Source organism: Hemicordylus capensis, chromosome 4 (genome assembly GCF_027244095.1).
Source record: "Hemicordylus capensis ecotype Gifberg chromosome 4, rHemCap1.1.pri, whole genome shotgun sequence".
NCBI classification, from domain to species: domain Eukaryota; kingdom Metazoa; phylum Chordata; class Lepidosauria; order Squamata; family Cordylidae; genus Hemicordylus; species Hemicordylus capensis.
In genome coordinates this window covers 136,174,387-136,200,388 of record NC_069660.1, presented here as the reverse complement: position 1 = coordinate 136,200,388, position 26,002 = coordinate 136,174,387, and the positions used below count along the sequence as shown (strand labels likewise).

The window sequence follows — 26,002 nt, the reverse complement described above, 5'->3', positions numbered from 1 at the left end:
GGATTAGATAGCTACCAGATTCTAGAGAAATTCTTTTCTCTGCTGTACAAATTAAGACAAAAAAATGAATTCCCAGCAGCATGCCTTTGTTTGCATTGCCTGGCTGCCACACCTGTCCTTCTGTCCAGTGATAACAGGGAGCCAAAGTCAGATTAGTATAATATTATTTATTTAATTAATTTATATACCACCGGACTCCAAAGGCTTTAGGTGGTTAACAAAAATTAACACAATGAAGACAAAATGAAACTAACTGAAAGCAGCAATTTAAAACAATTTAAAACATTCAAAGATTTCTAAAAGCCTGGCTAAAAATGTGTCTTAAGGGCATTTTTGAAGGCTGGTAAAGATGTTAAACCATGAATATCTATAGAGTGTGCATTCCACAGCCCAGGAGCAACTACAGAGAAGGCCTGCTCGCGAGTCACCGCCAGACAGGTTGGCGGCAAACGGAGACGGACCTCTCTTGATGATCTTAATGTGCAATGGGGTTCATGCAGAAGAAGGCACTCTTTCAGATGAGTTATACAGATAAAAAGTTAAACCCCATGAAGATAGACTCATATGGGAAGAGTATGTTTTTAGAGAGTGTATGTTTGTAGCTCTGTTACAAATCCACCACATATTCTTGCTGTTTCTGTTCCATCAAAATAAAAGAAACCAAATAAAACACCCTTCTTACTAAAAACTGTTAATGTTTTCAAGTATGATATATTTTGGGAGGAAGGAAGGAACATTACTAAGTTGAAATTTTTATTTCATCCCATTTTGTTTGTGTGGCTGGAACTGAAGGGTGGAGTTAGTTATTCCCAAATTATTTAATATGGAATACAAAGGAGTGGGCTTGTTCTGCAGTGGTACATGCAATACACAGTGTGATATGGGGTGCATCACATATACAAGGATAACGCTCTTGTGTATGATTAGACTGGAATAACTAATCTTCCTGGATCCATACTACCCCTTGCTCAGTAACTTTTGCTGATTCTTTAAGCTGTAGAGCAAGGTGGTTTAAGGATAACGAACTCACATTTGGTGAGTATGCAAGAGTATGCTATTTGCTGCCAGTGGTGCCATGATGTAGCCAAATTGCAAAAGAATATTACAATAGATATGTCACTATTTTTTACAGTGTTTTTCTCTTCCTAACCATCAATCCTGTGATGAACTAGAACACAAAGTAATCTGGAATATGGGTTGTGGTTTTGCACAAACACTCTTAAGATCACATAATATGGAATAGTTATACCATAATATCTGCTATGCCCAACTTTCTGGTTGCCCCCTCACCCTGGGCTTCATCAACCAGTGCCCTAGACCACACCAGTGACCCCCCCCCCTATTTGTGATATAGAAGTTTCATTTGTGATATGTTGGGATGAAATATGTTCTATCTCTTGGTATTGCAATATAATAAATGTAATGTGCCTGTGACATTCTCACTGTATGCAGTAATAAATGGATTAGAGAAGCCACAAAAGAAAGACATTTTTTCCCAAGCTCACTGTATTTGCTCTTTCACATCTTATGCCAGATCATGGTGTGCCTATCATAAACTGAAAGCACAGTCTGGGTGAAGGACAGAAAATGAAATATCCTGTTGGTTACTTGGGATGCTGTGATGATTTGCTATGTTTGCTTTCCAGCACAAGTACTGTTATTCAGCTCATGTGGACAATTATACCACATGTTCCAATTTATTTTCCATAGGCAGGGAGATGGAAATTAGCAGTTATAAGTGCTAATTCTTGCCCGAGCAAGAGGAAGGGGGGGGGAGGGAACAGAGGTTGACTATGCATCCAAGTGCTGATGTCTGTCAGTGCTAGATTACTGTCAATGAGATTCCCAAGTTCCCAAACCTGGGTAGAACACAGTTTTCGATTGTGTGAATGACCTCACTCTCTTAGATATCCAGGGCCTAAGCCATTTAGGGCTTTGTAAGTTATAACAAGCACTTTGTATTTTATCTGGGAACCTATTGGCAGCCAGTGTAACTCCATCAGTAAAGGAGGAACATGGTCTCTCCGAGATGACCCAGAGACCAACCTGACTGCCGCGTTCTGAACCAACTGAAGTTTCTGGACTATGTAGAAAGGCAGCCCCACGTAGAGTGCATTACAAAAGTCAAGTCTGGAGGTCATCAACAGATGTACCACTGTTTTGAGGTCATTGATCTCAAGAAACGGGCACAGCTGGCGTATCAGCTGAAGCTGATAGAAAGCACCCCGGCCACTGCCTCAACCTGAGAAACCAGGGAGAGGTGTGAATCCAGAAGTACTCCCAGACGGCGAACCTGTTCCTTTTGGAGAAGTGTGACCCCATCTAGAACAGGCAGATCAAATTCGTCTCTAGAATTCTGATCCTGCACAATAAGTACCTCCGTCTTAACTGGATTCATCTTCAGTTTATTCTCCCTCATCCAGCCCATTACTGCTTCCAGGCAGGCATTTAGGGAGGATATGCCAGCTCCTGAAGAAGTTGACATGGAGAAGTAGATCTGGGTGTCATCAGCGTACTGGTAAAACCCAGCTCCAAATCCCCTGATTATCTCTCCCAGCAGTTTCATGTAGATATTAACCCAGCTCCAAATCCCCCTAACCCAACTCCAAATCCCCTGACGATCTCTCCTAGCAGTTTCATGTAGATGTTAAAAGCATTGGAGAAAGTACGGAGTCTTGAGGGACACCATACTTAAGCTCAGATTTTGAAGAGCAACAGTCTCCAATTGACACCATCTGGAATCTATCTGAGAGGTAGGAGCGGAACCACTGTAAAACAGTGCCTCCCACCCCCAACACCCTCAGATGTTCCAGAAGGATACTATGGTCAATAGTATCGAAAGCTGCCGAGAGATCCAAAAGGACCAACAGAGTCACACTTCCTCTGTCAATTGCCAATTGGAGATCATCCATCAGGCTGACCAAAGCAGTCTCCACCCCATAGCCCGCCCGAAAACCAGTTTGAAATGGGGCTAGATAATCAGTTTCATCCAAGACCACCTGGAGCTGAGAGGCCACCACCCTCTCAATTACCTTGCCCAGCCATGGGAGGTTGGAGACAGGCCGATAATTGCTCAACTCTGAGGGATCTAATGCAGGCTTCTTTAGAAGAGGTCTAATGATTGCCTCCTTAAGACAAGGAGGCATCCTGCCCTCCTTCAGAGAACCATTTATGATTTCCACAAGGCTGTTTACAACAATCTCCCTGCTAGATCGAACAAGCCATGTTGGACAAGGGTCAAGAGAACAAGTGGTAGGCCTCACCGCTCCAAGCAGCTTCTCCACATCCTCAGGAGTCACAAACTGAAACCGATCCAGTCGAATCACATAAGAGGAGTCGTTGGGCACCTCCAGCTCAGACATCAAATTAATTGTGGAGTCTCCATCTAGGTTGGCCCGAATCCGAGAGATTTTATCTGCGAAAAACTATTTAAACACATCACAGCGGGTAACTGATGACTCCAAATTCTGGTTCAAGGGAGCGGGGGCAGATACTAATCCCCTCACAACCCTGAACAACTTAGCCAGATGTGAGTTTGCAGAGGCAATACGGGCAGAAAAGAACCGCCTCTTTGCCACACGTATTGCCTGAGCATAGATCTTTAAATGTACTGTATGTCGCAATCTGTCAGATTCGAGTCGAGTCTTTCTCCACTTGCGCTCCAGTTGCCTACCTTGCCGTTTCAGCCCCCGTAGATCTTCCATATACCAAGTGGCCAAATTTGAAGTGGGTCAGAGGGGACGCTTGGGAGCAATCGTGTCTACTGCCCTGGTGAGCAAGTTGTTCCAAGTCTCAACCAGGGCATCAACAGGATCACCAGCAAAGCCAACATTAAATCCCTCCAAGGCTTCTTGGAATCTTAGTGGATCTAATAACCTCTTCGGGCGGACCATTCTAATGGGCCCCTCACCCCTGCGGAGGTGGGAAGTGGTTGTAAGTCCAAACTTAACCAGATGGTTGTCCATCCATGACAATGGGGAAATCACAGGAGTCCCCACCCATGGAACACTACCCTGATCAGAGTAAAAGATCAAATCAAGCATGTGACCTGCAATATGTGTCAGTCCAGAGACCACTTGGGATAGGCCCATAGTTGTCATTGCCGCTATGAACTCCTGAGCTACCCTGGACAGATTGGTTCCGAAATGAACATTGAAGTCCCCCAGCACCAAGAGTCTGGGAGACTCCAACGTGAGTTCCGCAACCAAGTTTGTGAGCTCAGTAAGGGATTCCACTGGCAGCGGGGCGATCAGTACACCAACAAAATCTATCCCTGGTCCCCAGACTCAAGTACACACATTCAATATGGTCTGATACCCTGACAGGGACCCTGGTAAGGGAGATGTTATCCTTATAGACCACAGCCACCCCATCTCCCTGCCCACGCCCCCTCACCTGCTCCTCTACAGAATATTCTAGAGGGAGAAGCTGGGACCAAACTGGATCACTAGCCTCCTCCAACCAAGTCTCGGTAATACATACCAGGTCGGCCCCTTCATCCATGATCAAATCATGGATGAGTTCAGATTTATTTTGGACTGCCCTGGCATTACAGAGGAGCAGGGAAAAGCTATGTGGGTTGTTGGCAGTGCTCCCCGAGGTCAAAGAGCTGGCAGGATAGCCGGAAGAGGAGACAGCTATTAAATTTCTGACTACCCTTTCCCTGGAACAGCCCGCTGACCTGCCAACGTTACTTCTTCTATTCCCCACCACCACCGGGATAGCTGCCCCAAGGCACCTCCTGTCCCTCCATCTCCAGACAAACCCAAACACATTATAGCAACTTCAACCCAAGTCTAAAACAGCTTAATACTGATTAAACAGAAGCTCTCTAGCCCTCCCCCAAAGGGGCAACCCCGCCAGTGGTGGGCCCGCCACCACAAGGAGCCTTCCTATAAAGCCCACAACTGAGCGGGTGACCCAAGGAACAGCTGAGTCACTCAGGGGCTGGTCCCAATCCTGCCCCCAGTTCCTACAGATGTTAACCTGAGGTTGCAGCCCCAAAGGGGAAGCAAAAGTAGGCAGACAACAGCAGAAGCAACCCCAGCACCCACCTGGTCTTTCACTCTAGGCAGCACTGGGTGGGAGATGGATGGACTCTCCCTTTCCCTCTCTGCTGGGCTTCTAACACCCTGAGTCACAAGGAGCCTTCCTATAAAGCCCAAAACTGAGCAGGTGACCCAAGGAACAGCTGAGTCACTCAGGGGCTGGTCCCAATCCTGCCCCCAGTTCCTACAGATGTTAACCTGAGGTTGCAGCCCCAAAGGGGAAGCAAAAGTAGGCAGACAACAGCAGAAGCAACCCCAGCACCCACCTGGTCTTTCACTCCAGGCAGCACTGGGTGGGAGATGGATGGACTCTCCCTTTCCCTCTCTGCTGGGCTTCTAACACCCTGAGTCACAAGGAGCCTTCCTATAAAGCCCAAAACTGAGCAGGTGACCCAAGGAACAGCTGAGTCACTCAGGGGCTGGTCCCAATCCTGCCCCCAGTTCCTACAGATGTTAACCTGAGGTTGCAGCCCCAAAGGGGAAGCAAAAGTAGGCAGACAACAGCAGAAGCAACCCCAGCACCCACCTGGTCTCTCACTCAGCAGCACTGGATGGGAGATGGATGGACTCTCCCTTTCCCTCTCTGCTGGGCTTCTAATTGGGCTTCTAACTGGTTTTTCAGGGGATTACACTTAGAAAGTGTGTGAGAGGATACATATATTTTTCTTATTTGAGCATTCCATTAAAACATTCTTTCCACATAAAACTTTGAATTTGTTTCAGATTTAACAATTAAAACACATGAGGTATCTATTGATCCCCCCTCCCACACATAAAATACTACTTGAACAACATTTAAATGCAGTGTGGGAAATTAATATGGTGTAGCTGGTTTTTTTTTAAACTTATTTTTATTTATTTTACTTATTCAATTTATATCAGAAACATATTGCCAACCAATGCAACCACTTAAGAACAGGCATAATGTGGTCTCTCCAGGGAACCCCAGAGACCAATCTGGCTGCTGCATTTTGAACTAACTGAAGTTTCTAAACTACATACAAAGGCTGCCCTACATAGAGCACACTGCAGTAGTCCAACCTGGAGGTTAGCAGCTGGTGTACCACTTTTTCAGGTCATTCTCCTCAAGGAACAGGTGAAGATATCCTGACCACAGCTCCTGACCACAGCCTCAACCTGAGGCACCAGGGTGAGACCCATGTCCAAGAACACGCCTAAGCTATGAACCTATTCTTTCTGAAGAAGTGTAGCCTCACCCAGCATATTGAAAATACCCAGCACCAAATCCCCCAATGACCTCACCCGGTGGTTTCATGTAGATGTTAAAAAGCTTTGGTGACAGAATGGAGCCCTGAGGGACTCCATAGTAGCTCCCATTTTTAAGAGCAACTATCACCAAGCGCTACCATCTGAAATCTACCTGAGACATAGGAGCAGTACCACTGTAAAACAGTGCCTCCTATTTCCAAATCCCTCAGGTGATCAAGAAGGTTGATGGTATCAAAAGCCACTGAGCGATTCAAAAGAACCAGCAGAGTTGCACTCCCTATGTCAATTCCCTGACAAATGTTATCTGTCAGGCTGACCCAGGCCATCTCAACCCCATAGCTCATTCTAAAACTAGTTTGAAATGGATTAGTTCAGAAGGGGTCTAACCACTGCCTCCTGCAAACAAGATGACATCCTGCCCAGTGAGGTATTAATGATATCAACTAGGTCAGCTCCAACTTCCCTGCAAGATGAAATCAGCCATGCTGGGTTGTCCACATCCTCAGGAGTCAACCACTAAATGCTAATCTTGCAAGAGGGATTGCTTACACCTCCCTAAATGGACCCACAGAAATACTGTAATCCAGATCAGCCCAAATGTGAGAAATTTTATCTGCAAAGAATTCATTGAGGTGGTTCCCACGATCAGTGGGAGCCACCTGGGGAGGGTTTGAGGGTTTCGCAGACAAGCAGTCAGTCTGCTCCGGGTAGCCGCAGCGGCCACCCACACAACTGTTGGCTCCATCACGGAGCTGGCGGGGGCTGGGGAGTTCGGGGGCTGCGTGGCCCCTGGAAGCTCCAGCATGCCCTACGCTAGTGTGCAGGGCATGCTGGAGAGACCCCCCAAGCTGGGAGGCTGCTTTTGAGCCTCCTGGTCGGGGGTCTGCTCGTGAGTTGCCATGGTGCAGAGCTGTGCCGCGGCAACTCACAATTGTGAAAACCGGGTTTGTAGAGCACTCGCTCCACAAACCCGGTTTAAGTACCGGGCTACTTAAGTGTGTGACCCACTTAAGAACCACCGGGCTTGCAGCCGAGCCTAGTGGATCTCACGATGGCAGAAACTCGGGCTAGCGAAGGCTAACCTGCTTTTCTACCATCGTGTGAATAGCCTCATTGAATGTGTGACAGTGAGACATTGTTTCCAGAAACAGATTTGAAATTGAAGAGGTTTGAGTTAACCCCTTAACAATCTGGAACAGCTCTGCTGGATGAGAACTTGCAGATGTAATATGGAATAAAATAACTTCCTTGTTGTATGTATTGCCACAGCACAGGCATTCAAATGGGTTCTATGCTGTGTCTTATTGAATTAAAGATGAGACCACCTCCATCTGTGCTCCAGTCTACCTTGCCACTTCAGCTCCCGACACTCTTCCAAATACCATGGAGCTAATTTTGAAGTGGCTTAGGAGCGATTGTGTCTACTGCCCTGGTAAGTTCTCTGTTCCAGGTTTCCACCAGGGCATCAGAAGAATCATTGGCAGAACCAACTCCAAAATCCTCCAAGACCCTGTGAAATCCAACTGGATCCAACAGGCTTCTTGGGCGGACCATTCTAATAGGTCCACCATCCCTGCAGGGGTCAGACGCGACTGTGGAGCCAACTTTAACCAGGAAGTGGTTCATCTATGACAATGGGGAGACTACAGAACACCCACCCACAGAACACCCGCTCCCATCTGAGCAAAGGACCAACTCCAGCATGTGGCCAGCAATATGCATAGGTCCAAGGACTAATTGGGATAGGCCCATAGTTAGCATGGCTACTATGAACTCCTGAGCAGCACCAGACAAGCCAGTTCTAAGGTGAACATTGAAACTGAAAGCCTGGGCAATTCCAAGACCAACTCAGTGACCAGCTCTGTCAGGGAATCTCTTAGGCAGTGGGGTGGGTACTACACCCAGTGGCATGCCCAGGTCATTTGGGAGCCTGGACCTGAAGGGCTTTGGAGGTCCCCCTGTTGTGATGGTGAGTGGGGTGTGAGAAAAAAGCCCCCCCCTGCAATGTTAAAACAAAAAAGCCACCGCTGCGCAGTGGTGGCACTAGTTGCAGGGAGGGTGGGGTGAGGCAAGGAGGGCAGAGTTGCTCTTTAATGAGATATTGCCTGGGGGGAGGGTGGGATGGGCGAGCACTATTTATTTTATTATTTATTTATTTATTCGATTTCTATACCGCCTTTCCAAAAATGGCTCAAGGTGGTTTACACAGAGAAATAATAAATAAATCAGATAAGATGGATCCCTGTCCCCAAAGGGCTCACAAGCTAAAAAGAAACATAAGATAGACACCAGCAACAGTCACTGGAGGTACTGTGCTGGGGGTGGATAGGGCTAGTTACTCTCCTCCTGCTAAATAAAAGAGAATCACAATGTCAAAAGGTGCCTCTTGGCCAAGTTAGCAGGGTCTATTCAGCTCCTCTCCCTTCTCCCAAGTGACCGGGGGCCTCACTCTGGCTGTGCAGTCTCTTGGGAGGAGGGAGCGGAGATGGAAGCAGCTCACCGCTCCCATCTCAGATGGTAACAGGGAAACTCTCCCCTCCTCGCCACCCCACCCCCCTTGCAACCGCAAACACCACGCTGCATCCCACCCTCCCCTGTGTAAATATCTAGTTAAAGGGGAACTCTCTCCTCCTAGTCCCCTCCCCTCTCCTCAGCTAGTGCCACAGCCATGCTGCGGCTGGTTTTTTTTTAGGTGCTGTGGAGCCGCCGGGTGGGGCAGGAGCAGAGACAGTGGTGGGGTGGGGAGGGGTAGAATGGCTGCAGGAGCCTTCCAGACCTTTGGACCCTCCCTGGACCTAAGAGGCCATGGGTCAGCACCAAAAGAATCTAGCTACACCAACAGAATCCCCAATCTATCCTGAGTCCGCAGCCTAAGGTACACATGCTCAAAATAAGTCAATTTTCTCACAGGGATCTGGTAAGGGATATGTTATGCCTATGGACCACAGCCACTCCACCCCCCTGCCCCACTTCCCCATACCTGCTCAGCAACAGAGTACCCTGGGGAAAGACAGGCCCACACAGGACCACTAGCCTCTCCCAACTAGACCTGAGTTATACAAGCCAGGTCAGCTCTTTCATCCACAATCAACTATGGATTATTTCAATCATTTTGAATCAACCTGGTATTACAAAGGAGCATAGTTCCCCACTGAACTACTGCCAAAGGCCTGAGAGCTGACAGGGCAGCTGGAAGGAAAAAGAGTAATTAAAATTACTGGACTCCCTTTTCCTGTAATGCAGGGATGGGGAACCTTGGCCCGCCAGCTGTTGTTGATGGGGATGGGGAACCTTGGCCCATCATCCCCAGCCACAATGGTGGGAGTTGTAGTTCAAAAGCGGCTGGAGGGCCAAGGTTCCCCACCCCTGCTGTAATGGCATGTTGGCATGCCAATGCCTGATACTCTATACCTCACCACTACTGAAATAGCCATCCCAAGAGAACCCAGACACATCCCTGTCAGCAGCGTGGCACAAACCACAAAAAACTAAAACTGTTTTTTTACTATATAAAAGTATCAAATCTTAATCTATTTAGGGCATCAGGCAAATCTGTAATTTTTTTTGAGGAAAACATGCACATTTTATGCAAAGGAGGGAGAAATTTGCATGGAAAAAATTTCCAATTCAAAATGTTATGGAAAATCCACATCTCTGAGGGTAAGGAAACAATCTTGCTCTTTTTCAGAATTATTGGGGGAGGGGGGAGGTGATTTAATATAAACCAGGAGTACAATTCAGTGAGACATTATCCTATACAAGTTTTAAGTGTTCTTTAAAATTTTAAGGTTTTAATTTGTGGATGATTTTTAAATTGTTTTAAGTTTTCATATATATTTTAAATTGTTTTATGCTATTGTTAACCGCCCAGAGATGAAAGTTTGGGGCGGTGTAAAAATGTGATAAAAATAAATAAATAAACAAACAAACAAATAGATAAGTGTGCTCTTGTGCTGCTGCTGTTCCTTTCAAAGAGGCTTTAAGATAGGTTTGAGGGTTTTAAAAAAATGGATAGGTAAATGAAGGGGATGTAAAATCCTTATGGAACTGACTGACTGAGCCCCACACCCTGCATAAAATTTGCAATTCTCCCTCAAAAAATCTACTGCACAGATTTTCCTGATGCCCTTTTAATACAGTAACAACAACAATCTCCACCATATTAATTTCCCACACTGCATCTTCAAATTTTTTCAGTAGCCAAGTAGTTGAACTGACCTTGCTTTCTGCCCTGGCGCATTCTAGTGTGAGACGATATCGGCAGAATTTGCCACTGCCGCTGCAGCTACCTTCAAGGCAGCCAATTTCTTTGGGAACAAATGAATTTTCATTAAATGTAAGCCCCTCAGTCCATGTAAGCCCATCAGCCTGCCCACGTGATTAGGCCACATAAATTCCTGCCCACGTGATTAGGAAGGGGATGTTCTGAGAATGTGCATAACATGATTACATCTGTGGACATCCCAACACCTTTCTGGCATGTTTTTTATTGTGCAAGGGGGGACCTGTCCATCCCAAAGACCTCTCTACACACATTCCAAATACTACAACAATACTACAATGTACAGCCCTCCCACACAATAAAGGAACATTCCGGAAGGACATCCAGACATCTGCAGATGTTGTGAAAGGCATGCGCTTAGTGTGTCACCTTTCTTTGGTGTGGGCAGGGTCGATATTGTCCAAACCATCCCACTGTATTATAGGCCTGCATTATTTTTCTAGGATGTGTGTATGTGTGTGTGTATTTCATTGGATTGCTAAAGACATTCTTCCTCTGTCAAAAAAGCTCTTTTTCTGTTAGCGTTTGGTCTGGACTGAATTATTGATCTTACTGGCTGAATGCTGCTGTACGATGTCTGTTGCTGCTGCTGTGCTATGGTCTAGTTATCTTTGTCTTATTGGTCTTATTATTTTGTGAATTTTAAACCACTTTGCAGGCTTTTAAAAGGAGCCGATAAACATAAAACAAATAATAAGATAGTTTAATGGCATTTTGTTTTTAAGTCCTGTGGCCAGATCCAGGATATATCTAAGTCAATTCTTTCTTACTGTTTGATCCTACATTACAAAGGGGTTGTTTCCAGTAAATTCATTGGGACTTACTTCTGAATATACTCAGGATTGGCCTGATCCTGGCCTAAAGTTGACAGAAAATGCCAGTGTACTTCTTTCCTCCCCTTCCCCCCATAACCATCAAGAGTAACAGTTACTGAATGTGTTTGAGTTGTAGCCCTTCTGTAATGAATACAGCCAGATCCATTGTGGGAATAAATAATGTATTAACCATTCCCCCAATTTCTACTTTCAATAAGAATTACAGTATGTTTAATATAAATACATTTTAAAGAACCTGATGTTTATAGCCCTAGTAACAGATTATGTTCAGCATGTACAAATCTGTGTAAAATGGAGAGCTGGTCTTGTGGTAGCAAGCATGACTACCACAAGTTCCCTCCCTGGCATCTCCAAGATAGAGCTGAGAGAGACTCCTGCCTGCAACCCTAGAGAAGCTGCTGCCAGTCTGTGTAGACAATACTGAGCTAGATGGACCAGTGGTCTGGCTCGGTATTTATTTATTTATTTTATTTATTTTTACATTTCTATACCGCCTTTCGTTAAAAGAAAATCCCAAGGCGGTATGTGGCAGCTTCCTATGTTCCTATGTACACGCATACAGTTATTCGCTTATAATGTTCACTGCATATATAGTAAGTAGTACACTTCTTGGTTTGTGCACTTGACAGGAATGGTTACTGAACTAGGACAATGTTACCGATCACCTTCTGAAGAAAAAGATACAAACTACTGGACTGTTATATTTAAAAATAATCCTTAAAGTATAATTCCTTGAAACTGAAGTTCACGCTATTGTTTTTAGTTAATTGTGCAATGAAATATTTTATATTAAGGAGGAATATATTGTTTTGAAACTGATTCAAACAAATACATATATTTTAAAAAGTGGTACGCCTCCTATCTATACTCTGCATTTTAAAATGAATGTGTGTACACTCATTCACACCCACACATACATATGTACAGACATACATATGTACAGACATATCCTGTTATGTCTGAATAAGGTTTAAGCATAAGAGCATCACTTGGTGCTGCTTTGTTTGGACTATACCACTTCAGACTGAATATGGAGGATCTCAGGTGTGGTCCTTCTCCACTAAAATAAACTCTCTGTGAAAGTCAAACACTTTTTTTTGTGTTCCTGTAAGTTTTACCCTCTATAGCTAATAGAAGCTTTAGGCTGGTGATTTGTATAAGAGCTGTGGTGCAAGAGAAAAGAGACAGACTCGTCCTCCAGGGTTCTGATTCAAATCATGCCCCTCCAAAGCTGCTTTTGAAAAAGAAAAGAAAAGTCAGTGTTTGACATCCTAATGGTGAACTTGGGCAAGGTTACTGTGCTAGCTACTTGTCCTAAGTCTAGAGCTTGCATCCTAGATGAGTGTAGGCATGTTTCTGCTTGTGCAACAGGTGCTCAACCTGTAGCACACCTCATATGTTTTAAAGAGAACTTGTGTGCAAGAGTGCAAAAGCATAATAATGCAATTTCAAAAATCCCTGTGGCTTTGTGCACTTGTGGATTTTCTTGTGCTAGTTCTTGCACAACTGCAGGTGTGCAACGGGACAGGCAGAGTTGTACAAGGGCTTTTGTCGCATTCCTTGCAGCCCCCAGAAGTGTGAGAACATTCATAGTCAGAATGTCAGCCAGTACTCATAGAAGTGAAATGGCTTTTTCTATCTTTAAAAAACATTTTGACTATAAGCCATATTGAGGCCTTTATGACAAATGGATGAAACAGAAAATCTACTATAACAATGAAGCACTTAAAAATGCTTAAGATAATTTTCCAGTCTCCTATCAGTCTAGTAGCTGTTCAGAAAACAACACAAACTATATTGCAGTTCTCTTATATATCTGAGTCATCTTAAAAAGTACCAGAAGTGCTTGAGAAAATCTCCTTTGAAATACTAGTTAATTTAACAGTCCTAACATGCCATCAGAAAGTTGTATAGAACTGGCAACTGAGGACAGATTCCTATGTTCTGTTAATGTTGGGCTAACTGAAAGACCAACTTTGGCAGCTTTCATATAGTGCTGTCTTGTTATGTAAGAACCTCCCCCCCCCACTTCTCCATTGATGAGACATTTGCTCAGTTTCACAGCTCAATTATTTTTCTGATACTCTTGAAAGCTGAATGCTGCTTGGCTATGCAGCGTAAAAAGGAGAGCAACTAGATATTTAGCTTATATTAATCACTGGGACTTGTTTCCATTTACATATGCTTTATTTAGGACTGGGCAGAGAGCCTTTTCTGTTCCTTGACTTCAGACTTTTCTCCAGATCATGTTAATGTATGAATGTTATGTTATACATTAGTTTCTGATAATATACTGCTATAGTATATTTAAATCATATGTGGTAGAGAGTCTATTAGTGTGAATTTTTATACTGAAGGCAACAGTTTGATGTGCAGACACGAGGAGGTGATAACATTTACTTCCATGCAGTAAATCATTTTCACCTGCACGTTTCTGCTGTTAAAGCCACAAAAGCAGGCAATATTATTGGTCATTGGGCAATTCAAATGGGACAATGGATATCTCATAAATCAAATGCATTACTCTCTTGACATTATTGGTCATTGGGCAATTCAAATGGGACAATGGATATGTCATAAAACAAATGCATTACTCTCTTGACATAGCTGCAAAGAGCAGCAGCAGTCATTAGCGTAAACATTTATTACATTTGCAACAAACACACAAAAGCCAACTTCTGTTGGATACATAACAGCACCTATACAACTACAAATATAATGTCAAAAGCAGACAGACACAGAATAGCTCCAATTAGATCCTTTAGCTATGTTGCATTTTAAGGCTGCAATCCTATATACATTTCTTGGGAGTTATATTTTAGTGGCACGGTTGCTATTTCCTCTGTAGTTGCTTCCTTGATATTAAAGGGACTGGTAAAGTATTTTGCTCACATGGATCTCTGTGGGCATAACTACCATTGCAAACAGTGATTTCTGACATTCATCAAAAAGGTATAACTTGTGTAGTACAGTAACCACAGCTGGAGAGGAACCACAATGGTGGAGTTCCATTTTACACGGGACTCTAGTGGTATGGGATCAATTGTGGTGGTGGTACATATATATGGGATCTATATCCCATTGAACTCAATGGGAAGTGGTTCCAAGTGAATGTGTATAGGACTGGGTTGTTAATTTAAAAATAATACCGAAACAACCTTCCTTGCTCCTCCAAGGACAAGTGACTAGTGGACTAGTCTTTCTAGCTGTTGTGATGAGGCAACAGCTCACAGATATCTTGGTCCACAGTAGGAATGTGCAGAACTGGTTCAATCATGAACTGGACCACTTTGAACTGGGCTGGTTAGAATGATATAATCATGAACCATTTTGAACCGGTTCTAGCTGGTTCGTCGAACCAACTGGCCCAGCCAATTGGTTTTACCAAACCGGTCTGCATACTCATGGTTCGGTCCAAATTCTGTTCGGATTCAGACCGAGCCATGCCAAATTGTCCATGCACACCTCTAGTCTACATTCCAGATGCAAAAGCACAGCTAGTGCACTCTTTTCTGGAATCCAACCCCACTCCCATCCTCTTGTTTCATTAAACATTTTTTAAATCTTAATTATTTTTCAGACTTAAAAGTATTTCCTGTGCACATGCATTATTGGTGAATGTAAAGTGGGAAGGAAGAAGGCAGGAGAAAGATTTCACATGCATTTATACAATCAAAGCAGTGCCTTCTTTAACAAACAGTGATACTCTTATGATATAGTGGGTGTAATGGGTGAAAGCAAATATTTTAACGAGAGAGGGGAAGACCCTGACAAGTCATAGCAACTTTTCAACTGGCCATTACAGATGTGCTTTTAACAGTAGCTTGATGTGCAGATAGTATGTGATGATATTATCCTCATGTTGTAGAATGCTTCACAGATGCTGATTTCTGTACATAAAGTTGTTGTTAAAGGCATGAGAACAGACCAAACCCTTTTTTCTTGACTGTTAGCAATCAGAAAAATGAGTAGGAATTACTCCTAAGGGAAACCTTTTGAATATTATCTAAGTTACTGAAGTAGTTTAGGTAATGAAATAAAGATGCAAGTCACATTTTTGAGAGCTTCTCTCTGTCAACTTCATGATCCTTAGACTCACTTCACAGTTATCCCAATTTAAAATAAAACTACACTAGTGAGGATGTTTTAACTACACTAGTGATGTTTCACTACACTATGGTGGAGTTTTTTTAACCTGGTTGCCTGTCCCCAGCAGTTGCTGTTTACTCTGGAAAAGAAGCTCCCACTGCCTCTAATGTGTGCTTTCCCCGCTCAGAGCAAACAGCAGTCATGGAGCCCTTGATCCCAACCAGGGAGTTAACCCCTGCACAATCCCAATCCATAGGGTCCCTACTAAAGATATTTAGTAATATCTTACAAAATATTTACCAAGCATGCTAGGCCCAATCGTGTGCTTAAAGAAATGTCTAATTTGATTATTAAAGAGACAATGTGGCCTATCATACTATATAAATGGGGCTATTCTTACGATCACAAAAGCCGGGCCAGGAAAATCCTAGCCCGATTTTTGTGATTGTAAGAACCACTGGGCTCGCAGCCGAGCCCAGTGGTTCTGGAACGGCTAACCTGCTCCTGTAGCCCGCCCCTTAGCCCGGGTTTGCAGAGCGAGCGCTCCGCAAACCCGGGCTATCTGCTCGCGAGTAGCCGCGGTCCGGCTCTGTGCCATGGCTACTCATGAGTAGACCCCTGGCTGGGAGGCTTAAAAGCAGCCTCCCAGCTTGGGGGTCTCCCCAGTATGCCCTGTGCGCTTGCGCAGGGCATACTGGGGCTTCCAGGGGCCGCGCGGCCCCCGAGCTCCCCAGCCCCTGCTGGCTCTGTCTCGGGCTTAGCCCGCTCTTCCCACTCACCAGACGAAACCAGGTCTCACTGATTGTGAGACCCGGTCCTATATCACATTTCCCACTTGATTATTTCACTGTAAATTAAAACCGACAACTGCTTGTTTTGTGGGTGTTTTGAAGATGGTAGTTTGCATATGAATACTTGAATGGACATAAGTGTTGATTACTTTTTAGGAGCAGAGTTCAAACAAAGACCAAAGCCCTATTCAGACATTCACTAAGCATGTACCCAGTTACAACGCTGACTAAAAACCCTGCTGCTCTACTGATGTGCTATGAAGCCATATCCCTGCATTGGCAAGTACAACATTCATTTGCAGAGACAAACACTGTACCAGAGGAGAGATCTTTCCCATGATTAGGAACACTGGCACAAATACTTTGTGGGGCTGGGATGATATAAATTAAGAAAATAGTCCAGGATAAAGTGTTCTTAGTTCCCAAAGTGCTGTAACCACAGTCTGAATCAGTCCTTTACAGCTGTTTTAAAATAAATTAATAATAGGAAAAACTTAGGAGTATCCTGTTAACTGATCCCCCATGCCACATCTCGTTTGGTCCTTAAGATTTTGCCCAAAATGTGTTAAAAATATTTTGAATCTATAGATGCTGGCAAGCAATGACACATGCTTGCTTGTTCTACTCCTTGGCTAATTATGTTGAGGGGGTTCCTCTCATTATCTATTTCCCCATCCAATGCTGCTACTTCTACAGGTTTGCTTAGCTTGAATCGAAGGTAGAGTAAGTCTAGGCATATGGGGAAAGGGCAGGTTTTGCCTTTTCTTTATTTTTTGGGGGGGGTCACATTCAGTTTTGGAACTAGTTGGGAAAGTTTTCTAAGAGTCTTCTGCCTGGCTTTTTAGGACTTTGAGCTGCTGGATTGATGCTGGTTTGGGGCTAGGGCTACCTACTTGTGTCTCTACTAGCTTCCACTTGCCAAAGCTATGTATGTATTAATAGATATATTAATAAACACCATAAATCTCCAGTACCCTATACACATAAGGAAACCTGTTTTATTAAGCTACCCTTGAAAATCCTACTGTTGGGTTAGTGAGGAGAAGAAATCACTATCTGAAATGCATAGCTGGGAGGTGGGGTGGAAACAGTTGCAAGAGAGGCATTAAAATGGCAGCTGATTTTATTTTTTGTGCTTCAGTATGTTTGTTTCTAAACTCTGACGTCTATGTTAGCAACAGGCTTTGGAGGTGGTAATCATCCCCACAAAGCTATTTGCTCATCACATCAAACCTTTCTGACAACTACTTAATATAATTAGTGATGTTATGATGTACTGGAAAAAAATTAGATGTAGCAGATTGTTACAAAACAGTGAGCGTTAAAGCAGGGTTATTGAACTGGGACATCTTCCAGTTGAGAGTAGGAAATCAGGAGGAGGAGCAGAACCAGACATGCTGAGTGATGATGTACCTACCTGGTTTTCTTGTACCTCTAAAAGCTTGGCTACACATATGTGACAGGCAGTGACAACATAGAGATGGAAGGCAGAGGACCAGAGAAAGATCCCTGCCAAGTAGGCAGAGCACACTACAAGGTGTGATGGTGGATTTCAATTTGCCACTGTGTGTGTGTGTATGTGCTCGTGTGAGTGTAAAAGAAGAAGGTTCACAAGTGGTATGTGTTGGTGTGGAGGCTGAGGACCAATCTACATACTACAGAGAAGAGGGTGGTAGATTTCTGGGCTTCAGATGTGTGTGTTATCATATAATTTAATGTCTTCATGTGAAAAAATGCACTGTATGTAGTAAACTAGCATTTTTAGAAATACACTTTTCATGTAGTTCTCTCCCTACTGTACTAGTTTACTACATGCAGGGAGTTTTTATGTGAGAGAGTCTGAAGAGGCAATCCACCTGCAGTCTGAAATAGTCCAGTATATAATTCTACCACCTCATTCTTCATAATGTGTAGAAGAGTTCTGAATCTCTGAAATGGTTAGTTACTACAAAAAGGGGTTAGAGCATAATGGATTTTCAGTGCTCAAAGTATTTTTGACACACTTGTCTATACCATGAACATGATGACTTAAAGATGCTAAAACTAAGGTGTTTTGTAGGTATAACTCATCATAAAATATTACTGTATTCTGAAAATGGTTTTGGGACTCATTAATTGCTAGCCATCTCACCAGGTTTTTTCCCCAGCAAGTGCTGAAAAATGTTGAAAAGATCAGCATTGGAATAAAATGTGCTGGAAATGATCAAAGAACCTATTATTCAATTGACAGACAACAGCAGGTACAAATGACCTTAATGGGGATAACTCTGGTTTAATTATCTGTAGATGATCAGAAAGGATGTGTTTACTTAATGACCATTCTTTGCATTGCACTTAGACTTTGATGATATACTGCTTTAATATGGGAACCTTTGAGATCAAAGAGAATACAGAATTATACATATATGTACACAAATATATACATATTTTATTCTTCCTTGGGTATGCTTTTGATCATAGGCATTTTATGGATGTTACATGAACATCTGTTGCAATGGATTTTCTTTGTATGCTGGATGTTTTGTGTTCATTTCTCTCTCTCTTCACTAAACTTAGTAAAGCTTCAGGCATTCAGAAGCCAATACACCCAGTTCGATGTTTTTACAGCAAGTGATATTAAATGCACCACCTGAGAATAATCTATCCCCAGATGGGAGAGGAAAACCTCCAGGAATGAACACAAATATTGCATTAGCATAGACAAAAGAAGAAACCACGCAGAATCCATTAAAACAGTCTCATGTTATTAACGACATCTGATGTCTTAGAAAAAATGCATGTATTGATCGCAGTCCTGAAACACAGATCAGAATATGGCAAGCTGCTCTCTATCGTTTTAGAAATAACTCTACAAAACTCAGTAGAGGAGACTTTGAAAACATTATACCAATGAACAATATTCCTTTTCCAACATATGAGCTAAGCAGAGTAATTGCCTCATTTTTGCCTTCATTTAAGCTGTTCATATTTGAAGGTACTCTGCAGCTGAAGTGAGGTCTGTTCCTTATTAACTCTTAAGTCTAAATGGATTTGGAATACAGTACAGCACAAATATGCCAAAGTCAACCTTGTAAATTGCCACTTGTCTGGCAGCCTATGGTGAGTAGGAAGAACTGATTCCAGGTGATCAGGCAGGGAAGCTCTACAAAAGTTGGTACTTCCCTGCCCCTGCAACAAACACACTTTTTCTTTTAGGCCAGCAATAAATAGTGTGTGCAGGTGGTACACATTTTTTTTGTGGGCTCATAACTTTGTGGACTCATTTGCAAGGCTGGCATAACCATAGCAAATCCCTTTAAACAAAGGCAAATGATACCAACCATGCTGTCATAAACAGTGACAAAATTCGAAGAGGTCAACAATGCATCCTTTCAGGTCACCTCTGATTAATCCAAGTCTGTCTGAGTTTCCCTATTAAGTGTTCAAAGGCCAACATCTGCTGATGCTCAGAGATGGTGAACGCAGTGAAGAAGGCTGTTATGAGAGTGTAAAGTGAATGTCACAACCACATAAGTGCATGCAAGACAACAACAACAGTCTGTATCACAATAACTATTTTTGCCATTTATCCATTTCTGTTAGTGATGACAATTGTTTGTGTTTTAAACCTCTCCCCCCCTGCTTTTTGTTGTTGTTGCATCAAATAACAGGTGCAAATTCATTGACAGGGCTTCGAAAGCATCACATCACTGTGCATTTGTAGTTAGGCAAATGTTGTGGTAGGCACTAGGGCAGATAAATCATTGGTAGCTGTGTTGGTCCAATGGACTAAAAGCCAAAGTATGGCAATATCTTTAATGAGGCTATTTAAAATGGAAAGCTTTCATTCTTCATATTGTTAATGCTATTTGGTTTTATATCAGCTTGCAAAACAAAAAGTGCCATAATTTAAAACAGTATAAAAATGGACACAGAGTACTTTTTCATTATGGTCAGGCTAGTTTTGATGGCATTTAAAATGTTGTCTGATGCCTGACACATTGGTCCCTATTCCCTAAGTCTGTATATGAGCTGAAGAAAACCTCGTTGGTTTTAAATTGAAACACCTGAGTGTGCATTTACACGAACCAATGCAGTTGTTATATTATTAGGGAATTGCTTTTCAGCTCAGTATTGGGTATTGCCAATCCATTGCCTGTGGTTTAAATATGCATGATGGCCCTGCATAGCACAAAATTTGGGCATGATCCAGCCAAAGTTAAGCACTTTTAATTCTCACTGAATTCGACCTGTTCAGTTGAAAGAGATTATTAAAATGCTTAAGAGTGGCTGTATCATGCATTATGTGTTTGAAACTTCTTCAAATGGAAAAGAGACAGTGGACTGGGTCTCACGATCAGTGAGACCTGGTTTTACCTGGTGAGCAGGAAGAGCAGGCTAAGCCCGTTCTCCCTGCTCACGAGCGGGCAGGGAGCCCTGGGCAGCCGGATCGGCCGCCCACACGATGGCCGGCCCCAAGACGGAGCCGGCGGGGGGTGGGGGGAGCGAGGGCTGCGTGGCCCCCGCAAGCCCCAGTATGCTCTGCGCGAGTGCACAGGGCATACTGGGGAGACCCCCGAGCCAAGAGGCTGCTTTTAAGCCTCCCAGCCGGGGGTCTACTTGTGAGTAGGCGTGGCGCGAAGGCGTGGCTACTCACGATCGCAAAAAGCAGGTTTGCAGGAGCGCTCGCTCTGCAAACCTGCTTTTTGCCAGGGGTTCTCGAGCGGGTTAGCTGCTCCAGAACCACCGGGCTCGGCTGCGAGCCCGGTGGTTCTGACAACCAACAAAAATTGGGCTCGCCTCTGCTAGCCCGATTTTTGTTGGTCGTGAGAACAGCCCCAGTCTTTCCTAGTGTATGGGCAGTGAGCTCCTTTTTCTATCCTCTCCCTTGAAGTATTTACAGGCAGTGTGCTAGAGTGTTATGGGGATGCTGCACCTCCCATATCTCCATGCAGATCATGACTGCTGCTCCAGTGACTCCTGGCTTGTCTCACAGCTCTTATTTTTCTGCTCTCTCTCCCTCAGGAGCTGAGAAATAGAGCAACAGGAAGCATTCCCTGCCCCTTGCAGGCAGGAGGCCAGAAGGAGTCTGAGCAGCAGTGGCAATTGCCACTATCCCCATACCAAGTAAGGAAGGTGTGAAGGGTATATAAATCGAATCAATCAATCAATCAAATAAAGTGCAATAATTTCAAAGATTTGTGGACTGTGTGCATTTTCAAGAGCCCTGGGATGCTATGACACTTGAAGAACTTTGGGATGTTATGTTATCTGAAGAGCCATTGGGCACTAACTTAAAGAGCTATGGGATATTGTGTAACTTGTACAGCCACAAGGCTATGTCTGTATTATAAGATTTTGCAAGTCTGCTTACTGATTATACTATACATCTTTTGATCAAAGCTTAAGAATTACTCTAACAAAATTAGTTCTTTCTTAGAAAGGAATATCTGTGAAAAGGCACAAGGAAATAGAGTGGCTACTAGAGATGAAGAAACAGACAAGACATATCTGGACAAAACACTTTTTTCTTTAGAAGAAATTAAATCTATACTTTAATGATTTGGGCCCTGGATACCTGAAGGACCGCCTGTTCCCAAGGGTTTCTGCCCACCCAACAAAGTCGTCAGAGGGGCCTTTGTTCTGTGTGCTGATATTGAGAGAGGCAAAATTGACATGCACATGGGACAGGGCCTTCTCTGTTATTGCCTCCAGGGTCTGGTATGCTCTCCGAGTGAATGTTCGCTCTTTGACATCTGTGATTGCTTTTAAAACCAACTAAAGGCCTTTTAATTTGTTCGGGATTTCACCCCTTAGGGGCTGCCAGGTCTCAGCAGTCCTGCTTCTGTTTTATATGGTGGGGTGTGGGTTTTTTTTGGGTGTTTTTTGGTTTTTACTATTTAAGTGATTTTAAGGTTTTAAATGTGATTTTTATGGAGTTTTATTGTATTTTAACTTTTGTAAACTAACTTGGGATGCCTTATGGAAAGCGGTATTAAAACTGAACAATGAATGAATGAATGAATGAATGAATGAATGAATGAATGAAATGGTCAAAATTTCCAAACAGAATTTTGTATTGGTAATGCAGAAGATGTGGGAAGAAATATAGGAAAAAAATGAGTAACAGATTCTTAGTAATGGATAGAAGATTTGCAGTACTGAAAGAAGTGAATACACTGGAAAACAAATTAAAGAAATGTGTGATAGGCAGAAGAAAGTGTAATAACAAAGTGAAGGATGAGATATGACCTCTGCAGAGGTCAGTGTTGGGATGGCTCTAAGATAGGGATGTGCACGATAAATTTTCGGCACGGCGGGGATAGAGCTTTAAGGGCGGGGGAGAGTGTACTCACCCCCCCCCGCCGCGTTTCCCCCGCCGGCCCTCTCCAAATTTTAAGCCCCTTGGGGCGGCAGCGTTCCTCCCTGCCGCTCCGTTCCCCCCGTCGGCCGGAAGTGGCCGGAAGTCCTGAGCGCGCGTGCGCCCGCCGTGCGCGTGTGCAACGGGCGCATGCACGCTCGGGACTTCCGGCCGACGGGGGGAACAGGGCGGCAGGGAGGAAAGCTGCCTCCCCGAGGGGCTTAAAATTTGGAGAGCGCCGGCGGGGGAAACGCGGCGGGGTGGTGGTGGTGAGTACACTCTCCCCCGCCCTTAAAGCTCTACCCCTGCCGGCGCCAAATCGCCGAATCAGCCCCCACACCCGAAACGTTTTGGAGGACTTTACAATGGCCTCCGAAACGTTTCGGGCACAAGCCTACTCTAAGAGACATGGAGCCCTCTCTTAATAGCTCTGTGGGGAAAGTGCTGGAAAGGGCCACACTTCCCAGCACTCCATGCATGCCTTCCAAAATGGTACAGCGGTTCAAGAGGGCTCAGTTTCTCTTAAAGGAGCCCTCCACCATAGGGATGTGCACTAATCACGATTTGTGCACATTTGAATGGTCAGTTTGGGAACTTTTAAGAGCAAGGAGAGCAGGTCCATACCTGCTCCTCTGTTGCTTGCCGTAGCTTCCTGCTGTGGTGTTGCGCTCCCCAGCACCTGTCGTGTGGCAGCACGAACATGGCTGCCACTGTGTGAGGGTGCTGGGGAGCACAATGACACAGCCAGAAGCAGCAGTGAGTGGCAGAGCAGCAGGTATGGACCTGATCTCCTCGCTCTTAAAGGTTCCCAAACTGACCCTTCAAATCAGTGCATGAATTGTGGTTCGTGTACATCCATACCCCACTGGTTCTGGGCAAAGAGCAGCACTGCACAGCAGGAATGGTTGTCACTGCAAGGTGCCAGGGGGACTGTATTTTGTATTCAGCTTTGGCCAAAGCTTCAGCCAAAACCCAATTAAAAATTAGTCAGAGGACCATACTTAGGGTTGATGGGGGCCATCACTGGCCTCCTCCAGGCCTTACAGTGAAGAATACTGGCATAGCAGGATGAATATTTGTATGTGGAATTAGATAATTTCCAAAAACCTAACATCATTTTGAGACATAGTCCAGAAAATGCAAGATGACAACCAGAGCCAGCGTGGTGTAGTGGTTAAAGTGCTGGACTAGAACCGGGGAGACCCGAGTTCAAATCCCCATTCAGCCATGAAAGTAGCTGGGTGACTCTGGGCCCGTCACTTCTCTCTCAGCCTAACCTACTTCACAGGGATGTTGTGAGGAGAAACTCAAGTATGTAGTACACCGCTCTGGGCTCCTTGGAGGAAGAGCGGGATATAAATGTAAATAAATAAATAAACAAACCATATTTGAATAAAACTTATTTGTGGTATGTTGGGTCCTGCCTGAAGTAGAAGAAACAGATTCTTTTTTCTTTTTCTTTTTCTGGAAGCAGTCTATAGAATGAATTCACTAGTGGCAAGAAGTAATAGTAGACCAAGGCATGGCATGGTTAAGTTCCTCAGCGTTAAGATTAAGCAATTAAAAATTAAAGTATTTGGAGCGGGGTACATCCTAAATTAAGGTTAAAGAAATTCAGGCTTATTTGCATCCTAGGACTCTTATGAAAAAAGAAAGAGAAAAGTTGAAGAGGAAGGGTATTAAATATTAATAATGATTTTCTTTTAATTACTGGTATATCATAGAAGGAATATAATTGTGATTTACAGTTTAGAGGAAGGCAAGCAGCTTTTGTTGCTCATTCACAAAGAAGCAGAAATAGACAAATCTCACACAATAAGATTTGGATTCATATATAGATTTGGATTCATATTTATCCTAATAGATAAATATAGATTTAAATAAAGGCGAATGTAAAGAGCAAGGAAATTCAGCATGGGGAAACTGAAGATTATATAAATTAACACTAAGAGCAAATAGCCCAGTGAAAAGAAAGAAAATATAAATTAAGCAATGAACAAGCTGATGTTATGGTGTTGCAAGAATCTCACATACATATAAAATGTGAACAGTTGTCAGTTATCTAAGGAAGTATTGTCTGAATCATTTAGACTTCGTCTTCAGAGCCTAAATAATTCGTCCTTTGCCCACCGCCCTTTGTCTACAGAGACAAACACTATATCTGTGGAGAGTGATGGATGGGTGGGGATGCATGTTAAGGAGTGTGTCGCTGCCAGGAGTGAAGTTTCCTGGTGTGCTTCCACCGGCAACTATCACTTCTGTTCTAGCAAAAGGACTAACGAAAATAATCTTGGATGACCAATTAGCATTTATCCAAAGTCATAAAATGGTTTATAATAGAAGGGAAATGATTATCATCATCATCATAATTGAACTCTTATTTCTCAGTTTACTCTTTCATATGGCACCAGAGAAAGACTCGCAAGTCTGGAAAAATTTGCAATAGCTTAAAGGAATAATCTTTACAGAAAAAAATTATGAGAGATTAATGAATAAAACTACCTCTGGGTTAGTTTGTTAAATTGTGTTCTCTCACTGATTATTATTATTATTATTTTTTACTGAGGGGTGGGGTGGGAAGACTCATGCAAATTAAAATTAATATCATACTAAAAATTATTTTTCCATAACATATCAATAATTATCTCTGGGGGGAAATTAAAAGATTACCAACAGCTAATGAACATGTTTACTTTTGAAAAGGCCTAGAGCGGGCCATAGGACAAGATGCAAGAATAGGTGAGGTGGTTTCAGTCCCTGGTGTATACATATATTAACAGGTAAATTATCTGTATCATCATCATCATCATCATCATCTATATATTTAATTCTCTTATGGCTGACTGAGGAGAGAACTGCGTGGGGATATGTGTGGATGTTTGGCAAGCCCCGCCCCCGCTGCAGCTACGACCAATGAAAAGGTGGGGGCAGAGCTACTGCTCAGCACTGAGACAGACAACAGGCTTAGGAGGGGACGTGGTGGCGGCAGGGCTGCCCAAAAATTGCTGCCCAGCTGGCTGGCAGGCAGGCAGGGAGGGAGGGCGCTGAGTGGCAGGCAAAGCCCCGCCACCCGGAGGAGGCCGCTGGTGGGCTTAGGAGGAGGCAAGGTGGCGGCAGGGGGAGAAGCAGCCTGGCAGGGAGTGAGGGGGAGAAGCCTCGCTGGCCTCAGAAGAAGCCTGGCCGGTGAACAAAGCCCCGCTGGCCTCAGGAGGGAGGAGGCGGGAGGAGGTGGAGGCAGGCCTGGGTTGAGGAGGTGGTTGTTGCTGGGCTGGCCAGTGGCCCAAGAAGAGGGCACGGGTTGAGGAGGTGGCTGTTCCCAGGTTGGCCGGTGACCCGGGGAGAAGTGGCTGCTGCCGGGCCGGCCGGTGGGCTGAGGGGGAGCGGCT

The 26,002-nt window shown here is 44.0% G+C and overlaps 1 protein-coding gene across 14 annotated transcripts in view; it reads right to left on the bottom strand.

Moving 5' to 3' along the window:
• The window catches only part of NTNG1 (netrin G1), a 334,331-nt gene that overhangs the window by 78,983 nt on the left and 229,346 nt on the right, over positions 1–26,002 (bottom strand). The window contains exon 6 of one of the 14 annotated variants that reach the window (XM_053244434.1): positions 18,617–19,750. The exons of the other annotated variants lie outside the window; for them this stretch is intronic. Within the exon in view, the coding sequence (XP_053100409.1) occupies positions 19,653–19,750 (98 nt within the window). The 3' untranslated portion in view covers positions 18,617–19,652. Of the gene's footprint in view, positions 1–18,616; positions 19,751–26,002 lie in introns of those variants that run through there. 14 annotated transcript variants of the gene reach the window in all.